Below are 12,856 nucleotides of genomic sequence, written 5' to 3' on the forward strand. Positions count from 1 at the left end.
ATTCCGCTCCCTGGGCTGAAACGTGCAAAATGAGGATCACAATTCTAATCCACATATTTTTGTGTGCGTGTATACTGGGGTTTGGGGGGTGTGTGTTAGCCTGCGGTTTGCCAAGGAAAAGGCAGGGCAAAGTAACAGCCTTTTAAGAGTTAAGTTGTATGACGTCACCATAGAAACAGCAAGCAGGGCTCGTGCACCTCGTGCTTGAGGAGCCACTCAGCCCCGCCCTCTTCCTCAGATTGCCCCGCCTCTACGTCCACCCGAGACTAATTCGCTCCGCCCCGCGAATTCCAAGTCGCCAATCACCATCCAGTTTTCCTTGGCCGTGGACCGCGCGTGCCCCGGTTTTAAAAGCCCGGGGGCGGGCTTCTGGTTTCGCGCCTGCGCAGTCGTGCTGTCGCCCCACGCCGGTTCCGCGTCCTCTCAGTGCGTTATCTCCGCTCCTGGCCAGAGCGGACTCAAGTCTCACCGAGGTGTGGGCTCTCGCCGCCGCCGCCGTGATGGGAAAAACTGCGGACTCTCGGGCTACGGGAGCCCGGCCCGACCCGGTGCGGAGCTTTAATCGTTGGAAGAAGAAACACAGCCACAAGCAGAGTCAAAAGAAGCAGTTGAGGAAGCAGCTGAAGAAACCCGAGTGGCAGGTCGAGCGCGAGGTTATCAGCCGCCTTATGCAGAATTACGAGAAGGTGAGGCCGGCGCCGGGGAGGGGGCGCGGGGCCGCATGCCCCTGCCGCACTGGGCCGCATGGGCGAGCGGGCTGACCGGTCACTGGGACCTTGCCTGGGGAGCAGGAGAAAGGGGTGGGATGAGAGGTGCCCCGTTGAGGCCACAGGTGGTCTGCTGGGTGCCAGCCCAGGCCTCCTGACCGACCAGGCCGCCCTCTGGCTCACTACAGCGGTTTTGCTAAAATGGGGAAAACGTAGTAGTGCTTAAGCATAGGGAGATTAATTGCTATAATAGTTATCAGTTCAGTTCAGTCGCTCAGTCGTGTCCAACTCTTTGTGACCCCATGGACTACTGCAGCGCGCCAGGCCTCCCTGCCCATCACCAACTCCCGGAGTTTATTCAAACTCATGGTCATTGAGTCAGTGGTGCCATCCAACCATCTTATCCTCTGTCATCCCCTTCTCCTCCTGCCTTCAATCTTTCCCAGCATCAGGGTCTTTTCAGATGAGTCAGTTCTTCGCATCAGGTGGCCAAAGTATTGGAGATTCAGCTTCAGCATCAGTCCTTCCAATGAATATTCAGGACTGATTTCCTTTAGGATGGACTGGTTGGCTCTCCTTGCAGTCCAAGGGACTCTCAAGAGTCTTCTCCAACACCACAGTTCAAAAGCATCAGTTCTTCAGCGCTCAACTTTCTTCATAGTCCAACTCTCACATCCATACATGACCACTGGAAAAACCATAGCTTTGACTAGACGGACCTTGGTTGGTAAAGTAATGCCTCTGCTTTTTAATACGCTGTTTAGTGAAAAAGTTGGCTTAAAGCTCAACATTCAGAAAACGAAGATCATGGCATCCAGTCCCATCACTTCATGGGAAATAGATGGGGAAATAGTGGAAACAGTGTCAGACTTTATTTTTCTGGGCTCCAAAATCACTGCAGTTGGTGACTGCAGCCATGAAATTAAAAGACGCTTACTCCTTGGAAGGAAAATTATGACCAACCTAGATAGCATATTGAAAAGCAGAGACATTACTTTGCCAACAAAGGTCCGTCTAGTCAAGGCTATGGTTTTTCCTGTGGTCATGTATGGATGTGAGAGTTGGACTGTGAAGAAGGCTGAGTGCTGAAGAATTGATGCTTTTGAACTGTGGTGTTGGAGAAGACTCTTGAGAGTCCCTTGGACTGCAAGGAGATCCAACCAGTCCATCCTGAAGGAGATCAGCCCTGGGATTTCTTTGGAAGGAATGATGCTAAAGCTGAAACTCCCGTACTTTGGCCACCTCATGAGAAGAGTTGACTCATTGGAAAAGACCCTGATGCTGGGAGGGATTGGGGGCAGGAGGAGAAGGGGACGACAGAGGATGAGATGGCTGGATGGCATCACTGACTCGATGGACATGAGTCTGAGTGAACTCCAGGAGATGGTGATGGACAGGGAGGCCTGGCGTGCTGCGATTCATGGAGTCGCAAAGAGTCAGACACGACTGAGCGACTGAACTTAACTGAGGGTGGTCATAACTTTCCTTCCAAGGAGCAAGCGTCTTTTAATTTCATGGCTTCAGTCCCCATCTGCAGTGATTTTGTAATGTTCATAAAAATAATACAATCTTATGGTAAATAATGACACATTATAAGCCACTCACCATGTGGTTTACATTAATTATTTGACTTGATCTGAGGTATTGGGTCTTATTTCCCTTTTACAGATGAGAATCTTGAGGATCCAGGAGAATAAGAAACTTGTCTTTAGCTCTCACATGTAGTACGTGGTGTGGAATTGGAACCAGACTCATATCTCTGATTCCAAAGCCTTTGCTTTTAACCATTATGCTAGAATTGCGTCTCTGAACATCACCCATCCTTCGTATACTTATTTCATTTTCTCAACTGAAGGACAACAACTTGTTTCATGTCCCCATCTGAGAATTGCCATAGAAAAGCTGGATTCCCAGTCCGTTTCTGATACTTTACCATCCTACAATGTAGCTGATGTTCCCAGATGAACATCCCTGTAGTTATCATTTTGACTTCTTGACTTCTCTTACCTGCTCAGCCTCCTTGGGACTGCAACTACCCTTTCTTTTCCTTCCCTGTAAATTCTGTGTTTGTTGGCCTTCACCCACCTCACTCAGCCTTTCAGTGATTGCTTCTTTTTAGTGCAGTGTAATTAGGGATTTAACATGTAGGACATATATGGAAAGTCATCATGTATCATGCTGGTATAGCTTTTCTTTAAATAACCCTTAGATCAAAAGTAAGGACTCGATGGACATGAGTTTGGGTAAACTCCGGGAATTGGTGATGGACAGGGAGGCCTGGCATGCTGTGATTCATGGGGTTGCAAAGAGTTGGACACGACTGAACTGAACTAAAGTTTAGATAAAGCTTAGAGTTTGTTTTGGGCTTATGTATACACACACACACACACACCCCCCTATGTGTGTGTGTGTGTATATATATATATTTATTTATGAAACAAGTTGTTGTCCTTCAGTTGAGAAAATGAAATAAGTATACGAAGGATGGGTGATGTTCAGAGACGCAATTCTAGCATAATGGTTAAAAGCAAAGGCTTTGGAATCAGAAATATGAGTCTGGTTCCAATTTGTGGGTGTGTGATTGGGGGTTTTAAGTTACGATGATTTGGTTCTGGCTTTTGCTCACCTGTGGGGTTGCAAAGAGTCAGACATGACTGAACATGTACGTGCACCTCACCTTTGTTCACCTGATGAGTGACTTTGGGCATGTTACTCTGCTTCTCTTTTCTTGTCTTTAAAAGGAATAATAGTATCTACCTTCATTAGTTATGGGTATTCTTGTTATTCAGTCTCTAAGTCGTGTCTGACTCTTTGTGAGCCCATGGACTGTAGCCCACCAGGCTCCTTTGTCCATGGGATTCTCTAGGCAAGAATACTGGAGTGGGTTGCCATGCCCTCCTCCAGGGGATCTTCCCAGGTCAAACCCAGGTCTCCCACGTTGCAGGCGGATTCTTTACCATATGAACCACCTTGGAAGCTCACTATCATCTGGAGTTTCCTCAAATTCATGTCCGTTGAGTTGGTAATGCTATCTAACCATCCTCTGCCTCTCCTTTCTCTTCTGCCTTCAATTTTCCCAACATCAAGGTCTTTTCCAATGAGTTGGCTCTTCACATCAGGTGGCCAAAGTATCAGAGCTTCAGCATCAGTCCTTCCAGTGAATATTCAGGGTTGACTGCTGATAGGGCTGACTGGTTTGATCTCCTTGCAGCCCTAGGGACTCTCAAGAGTCTTCTCCAGCACCACAGTTCAAAAGCATGAATTCTTTGGTGCTCAGCCTTCTTTATGGTCCAACTTTCACATCCGTACATGATACTGGAAAAACTATAGCTTTGACTAGATGGACCTTTGTTGGCAAAATGATGTCTCTGCTTTTTAATATGCTGTCTAGGTTGGTCATAGCTTTCCTTCCAAGGAGCAAGTGTCTTTTAAATTCATGATTACAGTCACTGTCCACAGTGATTTTGGAGCCCAAGAAAATAAAATCTGTCACTGTTTCCACTTTTTCTCCTCCTTCATGTTTGCCATGAAGTGATGGTGCTGGATACCATGATCTTAGTTTTTTGAATGTTGAGTTTTAAGTCGCCTTTTCCACTCTCCTTTTTCACCCTCATCAGGAGGCTTTTTAGTTCCTCTTCATTTTCTGCCATTAGAGTGGTATTATCTACGTATCTGAGGTTGTTGATATTTCTCCTGGCAATCTTGATTCCAGCCTGGGGTTCATCTAGCCTGGCATTTTGCGTGATGTACTCTGCATATAAGTTAAATACGCAGGGTGACAATATATAGCCTTACTGTACTGCTTTCCCAAGTTTGAAAGTTATGAGTGGTTAGTAAGTATGCATGTAAAGTGTGCTGCACAATGTCTGACACATAAATTTTCCACATATTACCTGTTATATTTTTATTACTACCACTGTATACACAGCACCTCAAGAAGCCATTGTAAGTAAATTACTCTTAGATTACATTTTGGGTCCTTCTTCATCTGACTGAAATTGCTTCTGGAGGAGAGCCTCAGCCCTTAATTCTTCTCACTCTGTTCTGTCCTCTTATGTAATCCCAAGGCTTATTTCTGTGACTTCCTTGTATTCTACCCAGAGCTATTTTGACTTCATATCATTTTTTCCCCCCTGATGCTACTGGATGTCTTTAACTGTGTCATAAAATACCTTATATGCCACCAGTCTAAAACTGAGTTACCTATCTTTTTAAACTAAATTCACAGTCTTGTATATTATTTTCATATTACCACCATGGCAAATCAACCACAAACATGGTGACTTAAAACAGCAGAAATTTATTCTGTCACAGTTCTGGAAGCTAGAAGTCTGAAATAGTTTAACTGGGTTGAAATTGAGGTGTCAGTGGGGACACACTCCCTCTAGCTTCTGGTGGCTGTTTCCCTTGGCCTGTGGCTGCATAAGTCCAATTTCTGCCTCCACAGACCCACTGCCTTCTGTTCTGTGTCACATGTACCTATGTCCTTTTTTTGTAAGGGTGCTTTGATCACATTTAGGGTCTACTCAGATAATCGAGGATAATCTCCCATGACAAGATCTTAATCACTGTGCAAAGTCACTTTTGTCAGGTAAGATACGTATTTGGGGACCGTTATTTAGGCTACCACATTCAGTGTGCTAAGTTGTTTCAGTCATGTCTGACTCTTTGCAGCCCCATGGACTGTAGCCATACTCCCCGGTCCATCGGATTCTCCAGGCGGGAGTACTGGAATTGGTTGCCATGCCCTCCTCCAGGGAATCTTCCTGACCCAGGGATCTAACCTGAGTCTCATGTCTCCTGTATTGGCAGGTGGGTTCTTTACCACTACTGCCACCTGGGAAGCTGCCACGTCCTGGCCCCAGTCTAAGCAGACTGCTGAGTTGGAAACCTAGGATTAATCCTGGAGGCTTCCGTTTTACCACTCACATTCTGTTAGTCACACTGGTGATCAGCCCTGCTTCTTCAGTTTCTCAGATACTTCTCCATCCCTGCTGCTTGCCTTAGTTCAGGCTGCATCGTCCCTTGCCTGGGTTACCACAGGAGCTATTGCTTGTAACATGGGTCAGCAGACAGGACAGAATAGTCAGTGGTTTTAGTTTTGCAGGTTGTAAGGGTGAAACTAGTCAACTCTGCCATTGTAACACAAAAGCTTGCCTTACAAATACTTAAACGGGCATAGCAAACCTTCAGTTACTGAAGCAGGTAGTGGGGTTTGTCCCTTAGGTCTTACTGCTTTCTAATCTAGTCTCTATATTGCTGCTAGAATGATTCTTTCCGAGATGAAATCCCAGTCCATTATTACTCCTGATTAAAGCCCTTCTTGGCTCACAATTATTTTCAAACACTTCAACATGTCAGCATATTCTAGTCCAGTGAAAGGGTAAGTTCCTTATGATCAGGCAGACCTGGTTTAAATCTCACTCATTTAAGTGTTTACTAGCCAAATTTCTTAATGTCCCTCTGTCTCAGTTTCTTTATTCAACAGAGATTACTAACCACTGAGAATGTTGTAGGGCTCAAATGAGGTAACGTATATAAAGCCAAGTGGTATGTGGCAGGCACACGTGAAAGAGCAACCTGCTGTATTGTGAGTTGGCCAAACTCCTTGATGTTTCCACTGCTTGCAGTGAGGAGTCCCATTTCTCCCACCCTGAGGACACCTAGTTGTCCTCCAAGATTTACCACCAACTTTTCCTCCTACCTCTGCAGGTAGGGTTAGGGCTGCTGTGTGTCTGTAGCTTTTCGTGTATGCCTTTATCATATCATCAGCAGGCTGTGATGACTGCCTTTAACTTCTTTGTCACCTCTTCCACTGGGCCATTGATACACTCCTTTGCTCTCCCCAAAGATGGGTCCCGCAGTGCTTGGCCTTAAGAAGGCCCTTAGTGTTTAGATGTTTGGTGCACGCTGGTCTTTTCCAGGTGACTTTATTCTGCTTGGTAACATGGATCCACTCGTTTTGATCTCTTGTTTTAGTAATATTTACTAACATTTATCAATCTTTTATACATGTTGACTTGCCATATCCTCACAGCAAACAACCCTATGAGATTGTTTCCATTATATGTTATGAAACTTTAAGACACAGCAAGGCTAAATAATTGGCACAACATTAAACCGTAAGTGAAAAAGTTCTAATCCAGGAGATATAGGTCTGATGCCAGGGCTCCAAATCACCATGTTTTACTCTTTTGCACACAAATGTTTAAATCCCAGTCTTTTCACTAAGTTGAAGGAGCAGTTTTTTTCTCACCAAGTATTGTTTTTATTTTTTTTTAATTTTAGAAATATTTTCTTAAGAAATAAATGCAGTATGAAATCAGTTGCCTGGGTTAGCAGTCCTGGGATACAGTTAGAGCAGATTGTAGGTAAAAACGGGCAGACCCTCAGCATATGGCTTCTCAGATGGTAGAATTTGTGCATTACAGTTTTATTACATTGGACAGTACACAGGTGGTGTTTAGTAGCCTCACTGGTGAAATACTGAACAATTTGATTCAGAGACATTTGAAACAATTTGACAGGAAGTTGTTGAAGCATAGGTAAAAGTAGGTGGGGGAAAAAAAAAATACCCGTCTGTATCCCTCGGGAGGTGGGGTGGGGTTGATACATTTCGACAAATGTAATGATAGTAAATAGGTGCAGTGCTGTGGAGTAAGGGGACAGTATAATTAGGGGAAAGGTTCAGTTTTTCTGTGCAGAGCCCATTTTGGCCCTATGATTGAGAGAAAGGTGTTTCCTCTGGGCATGCTACCCTTCCTCTTGGTGGTCACAGCCTCAGGCCTGGCCTGTGGAGCTGAAAGTGGGCTGAGTTTCAGCGTCCACACCTCAGCCTTACCAGATACCTTTGTGTACGGCACGGACTGTATAGCAGTTTGTGGTGGCCATGAGTGGACCTGGTTCTTGAATGATGTGTTCTCCAGGTAGAAAAGATTGGCCACGGACATTGTAGGTGGAGGGAGCAACATGAAGAAATAAAAAAAAAGTTAAAGTGTGTAGTGTTCTTTGAGGGGGACCTACTCCTTGGAATATGATATATGTTTCAGAATTGGCCTCAGATGAGGTTGAAGGGAGTTGCAAGTAGACTGAATGGCTTCGAAGGTTGTAGTAGGTAGAATAATGACCTTCTAGAGATGTCAGCATCCTAATCCCCAGACCTGTGATTAAGTTATAAGGCAAGGATTGCTGACTTTAAAATGTGTTGACTGATCTGGATTATCCAACTGGACCCAGTGTAACCATCGAGGGGTCCTTAAACTTGCAAGAGGGAGGCAGAAGAGTCAGTGTCTGGGAGCTGTGAAGTGAGAGACTTGACTGCCATGCTGGCTGGGTTTTCAAAACTATAAAGGGGACCATAAGCCAACAAATGTGGGTAGCCTCTGCTGCTGCTAAGTCACTTCAGTCGTGTCCGACTCTGTGCGACCCCATAGATGGCAGCCCACCAGGCTCCCCCGTCCCTGGGATTCTCCAGGCAAGAACACTGGAGTGGGTTGCCATTTCCTTCTCCAATGCATGAAAGTGAAAAGTGAAAGTGAAGTCCGTCAGTCGTGTCTGACTCTTAGCGACCCAGTGGATTGCAGCCCACCAGGCCCTCTGTCCATGGGATTTTCCAGGCAAGAGTACTGGAGTGGGGTGCCATTGCCTTCTCTGGTGGGTAGCCTAGGAGCTGGAAAAAGCAAGGAAATGGATTCTTTCCTAAAGCTGCCCAAAAGAATGCAGCCCTGCCAACACATTGATTTTAGCTGAGTGAGACTAGTTTTGGCCTTCTGACTTGCAGAATTGTAAATTAACAAATAAATGTTGGTTTAGGTCATTGTTTTTGGTAATTTATTACACCAACAGTAGGAATAATATACGGAAGCTATATTTGAAACTATCTGGAAGCAGTGATGAGTTTCTGGGAGGCAATTAGGGACCATATCTAAATTTTAAAGGATCTAGAGGCTAGGCTGTTGGTATAATCTAGATCTTGGATCCTATGAGAGACCAAGATGGGGTTAAGTGAGTTGGAATTTATTGGGGGAAAGTGTAAAGGTAAAGGAGAAGGAATAGGAATAGGGAGGGAAAGGAGAGAGGAGAAAAGGGTGGGTAGGAAGCACTCAGGCTACAGTGCTGTTTTTAGAAAGCTTCTCCTGACAGGATGTCCTTGAACCAAAGTTGCCCTTCAGAGGGACCCCCTGTCCTGCAGGAATGGGTACCTCTGTGGTGCTTGGTTGTTAACTGGGCACAGGCCAGGCAGGCATGACTTTCAATGGTAGCTCTAGAGGGGTGACAGCTGGTATTTATGAGTCAGCTCTGCTTCCACAGTGGGAACTCTGGGGACTTATTTCTAAGGCCACCATGTAGGGCCTGTGTTCTCAAGGAGCTGATACAGAGCTGAGGGTTGAAGCTTATTGAGAAATGTTGAACTGTTTGTTTTAGTTCAGCAACTGTTTTCACTTGCTGAATGACTCAAGCTCTCTGCACCTGGGATTCCTTTAGATTTTTATTGTAATTGGTGACATTGTACAGGAGACAGGGATCAAGACCATCCCCATGGAAAAGAAATACAAAAAAGCAAAATGGCTGTCTGGGGAGGCCTTACAAATAGCTGTGAAAAGAAGAGAAGCGAAAAGCAAAGGAAAAAAGGAAAGATATAAACATCTGAATGCAGAGTTCCAAAGAATAGCAAGAAGAAATAAGAAAGCCTTCCTCAGCGATCAATGCAAAGAAATAGAGGAAAACAACAGAATGGGAAAGACTAGAGATCTCTTCAAGAAAATTAGAGATACCAAGGGAACATTTCATGCAAAGATGGGCTTGATAAAGGACAGAAATGGTATGGACTTAACAGAAGCAGAAGATATCAAGAAGAGATGGCAAAAATACACAGAAGAACTGTACAAAAAAGATCTTCATGTCCCAGATAATCACGATGGTGTGATTATCTGACCTAGAGCCAGACATCCTGGAATGTAAAGTCAAGTGGGCCTTAGAAAGCATCACTATGAACAAAGCTAGTGGAGGTGATGGAATTCCAGTTGAGCTATTTCAAATCTTGGAAGATGATGCTGTGAAAGTGCTGCACTCAATATGCCAGGAAATTTGGAAAACTCAACAGTGGCCACAGGACTGGAAAAGGTCAGTGTTCATTCCAGTCCCAAAGAAGGGCAGTGTTCAAACTATCCCACAATTTTACTCATTTCACATGCTAGCAAAGTAATGCTGAAAATTCTCCAAGCCAGGCTTCAGCAATATGTGAACCGTGAACTTCCAGATGTTCAAGCTGGTTTTAGAAAAGGCAGAGGAACCAGAGATCAAATTGCCAACATCCGCTGGATCATGGAAAAAGCAAGAGAGTTCCAGAAAAACATCTATTTCTGCTTTATTGACTATGCCAAAGTCTTTGACTGTGTGTATCACAATAAACTGTGGAAAATTCTGAAAGAGATGGGAATACCAAACCACCTGACCTGCCTCTTGAGAAACCTGTATGCAGGTCAGGAAACAACAGTTAGAACTGGACATGGAACAACAGACTGGTTCCAAATAGGAAAAGGAGTACGTCAAGGCTGTATATTGTCACCCTGCTTATTTAACTTCTATGCAGAGTACATCATGAGAAACGCTGGACTGGAAGAAACACAAGCTGGAATCCAGATTGCCGGGAGAAATATCAATAACCTCAGATATGCAGATGACACCACCCTTACGGCAGAAAGTGAAGAGGAACTAAAAAGCCTCTTGATGAAAGTGAAAGTGGAGAGTGAAAAAGTTGGCTTAAAGCTCAACATTCAGAAAATGAAGATCATGGCATCAGGTCCCATCACTTCATGGGAAATAGATGGGGAAACAGTGTCAGACTTTATTTTTTTGGGCTCCAAAATCACTGCAGTCGGTGACTGCAGCCATGAAATTAAAAGACGCTTACTCCTTGGAAGGAAAGTTATGTCCAACCTAGACAGCATATTGAAAAGCAGAGACATTACTTTGCCAACAAAGGTCCGTCTAGTCAAGGCTATGGTTTTTCCTGTGGTCATGTATGGATGTGAGAGTTGGACTGTGAAGAGGGCTGAGTGCTGAAGAATTGATGCTTTTGAACTGTGGTGTTGGAGAAGACTCTTGAGAGTCCCTTGGACTGCAAGGAGATCCAACCAGTCCATTCTGAAGGAGATCAGCCCTGGGTGTTCTTTGGAAGTAATGATGCTAAAGCTGAAACTCCCGTACTTTGGCCACCTCATGCGAAGAGTTGACTCATTGGAAAAGACTCTGATGCTGGGAGGGATTGGAGGCAGGAGGAGAAGGGGACGACAGAGGATGAGATGGCTGGATGGCGTCACTGACTCGATGGACATGAGTCTGAGTGAACTCCGGGAGTTGGTGATGGACAGGGAGGACTGGCGTGCTGTGTGCGATTCATGGGATCGCAGAGTCGGACGTGACTGAGCGACTAAACTGAAATGAATGCTGTATAGGAACTCTGCTTTCTAATTTTTTTTTTTTTTCTTAATTAAAGTTTGGTCAGGTGTGATTTGAGGTAGATTGCTTTTTTTCTCTTAATTGTGGTAGGTGGAGCATTCTAGGAAGTTTTATACTTTCTTCTCTCATGCTTTGGGGTGTAAAAGCATCATTCACTTTTTTGAGAAATGAGACAGTTGGAAGAAGTAAAGGAGAGGGGTTAAGTCATATCCACCTCCACCCTGTTCTCCCTCTCTCTGCCCACTCTAACTTTTCTACCAGTGCTGAGAAGTTCTTAGTAAGTACCATCACTGAAACATCTGTTCTTTGTTTTCAAAAGAATGATGATACAGATTTTAGAGGGTGTATGATTTTTCTGGACATCACCAGATGGTCAATACCAAAATTAGATTGATCATATTCTTTGCAGCCAAAAATGGAGAAGGTCTATACAGTCAGCAAAAACAAGACCAAGAGCTGACTGTGACTCAGATCATGAACTCCTTATTTCCGAATTCAGACTTAAATTGAAGAAAGTAGGGAAAACCACTACACCATTCAGGTATGACCTAAATCAAGCCCTTAGGATTATACAGTGGAAGTGGGAAATAGATTCAAGGGATTAGATTTGATAGAGTGCCTGAAGAACTGGACTATAAGGAAAGCTGAGTGCCAAATGCTTTTGAACTGTGGTGTTGGAGAAGACTCTTGAGAGTCCCTTGGACTGTAGGGAGATCCAACCAGTCCATCCTAAATGAGATCAGTCCTGAATGTTCATTGGAAGGACTGATGTTGAAGCTGAAACTCCAATACTTTGGCCACCTGATGCGAAGAGCTGACTCATTGGAAAAGCCCCTGATGCTGGGAAAGATTGAAGGCAGGAGGAGAAGGGGATGACAGAGGATAAGATGGTTGGATGGCATCACTGACTCAGTGGACATGAGTTTGAGTAAACTCTGGGAGTTGGTGATGGACAAGGAGGCCTGGCGTGCTGCAGTCCATGGGGTTGAAAAGAGCTGGACATGACTAAGCGACCGAACAGACTGATGATTTTTCTAAGAGTGTTTTTTTTTTTTTTTTCCCCCCCTAAGAAAAGAAAAGGATGAAGGTAAGGGGAAAGAGAGTTTTTTGTTGTTGTTTTTTTTTTACCCAATCTAATTTTATTTTATTTTTAAACTTTACAATATTGTATTAGTTTTGCCAAATATCGAAATGGATCTGCCACAGGTATACATGTGTTCCCCATCCTGAACCCTCCTCCCTCCTCCCTCCCCATACCCTCCCTCTGGGTCATCCCAGTGCACCAGCCCCAAGCATCCAGTATCGTGCATCGAACCTGGACTGGCAACTCGTTTCATACGTGAAATTATACATGTTTCTTTTTTATTGGTAGGAACCATAGCCATCTTCTGCTGTGGCCTCCAAGTGTTCTTTGAACTGTAATTGACAGTTTTATAGAACAGGGCTTCCCTGTTAGTTTCCCCGATAGCACAGTTGGTAAAGAATCCGCCTGCAATGCAGGAGACCTGGGTTCAATCCCTGGGTTGGGAAGATCCCCTGGAGAAGGGAAGGACTACCCACTCCAGTATTCTGGCCTGGAGAATTCCATGGACTGTGTAGTCCATGGGGTCACAAAGAGTTGGACATGACTGAGAGACTTTCACTTTTAGAACTGGGGGGTGGGGGGCAGACTTTTTCTGTAAAGGGCC

At 44.6% G+C, this 12,856-nt stretch overlaps 1 protein-coding gene across 1 annotated transcript in view; it reads left to right on the forward strand.

Annotated features, from left to right (window-relative positions):
• Window positions 1-399: 399 nt before the first annotated feature.
• DDX10 (DEAD-box helicase 10) overlaps window positions 400-12,856 on the forward strand; it is a 312,278-nt gene continuing 299,821 nt past the window's right edge. Inside the window, exon 1 of the mRNA XM_086339093.1 lies at window positions 400-686. Coding sequence (XP_086195219.1) covers window positions 501-686 — 186 coding nt within the window. The 5' untranslated portion in view covers window positions 400-500. The remainder of the gene's footprint in view (window positions 687-12,856) is intronic.

This window comes from Bos grunniens, chromosome 15, assembly GCF_055505025.1.
Source record: "Bos grunniens cultivar Pamir isolate PY7600 chromosome 15, Bosgru_T2T1.0, whole genome shotgun sequence".
NCBI classification, from domain to species: domain Eukaryota; kingdom Metazoa; phylum Chordata; class Mammalia; order Artiodactyla; family Bovidae; genus Bos; species Bos grunniens.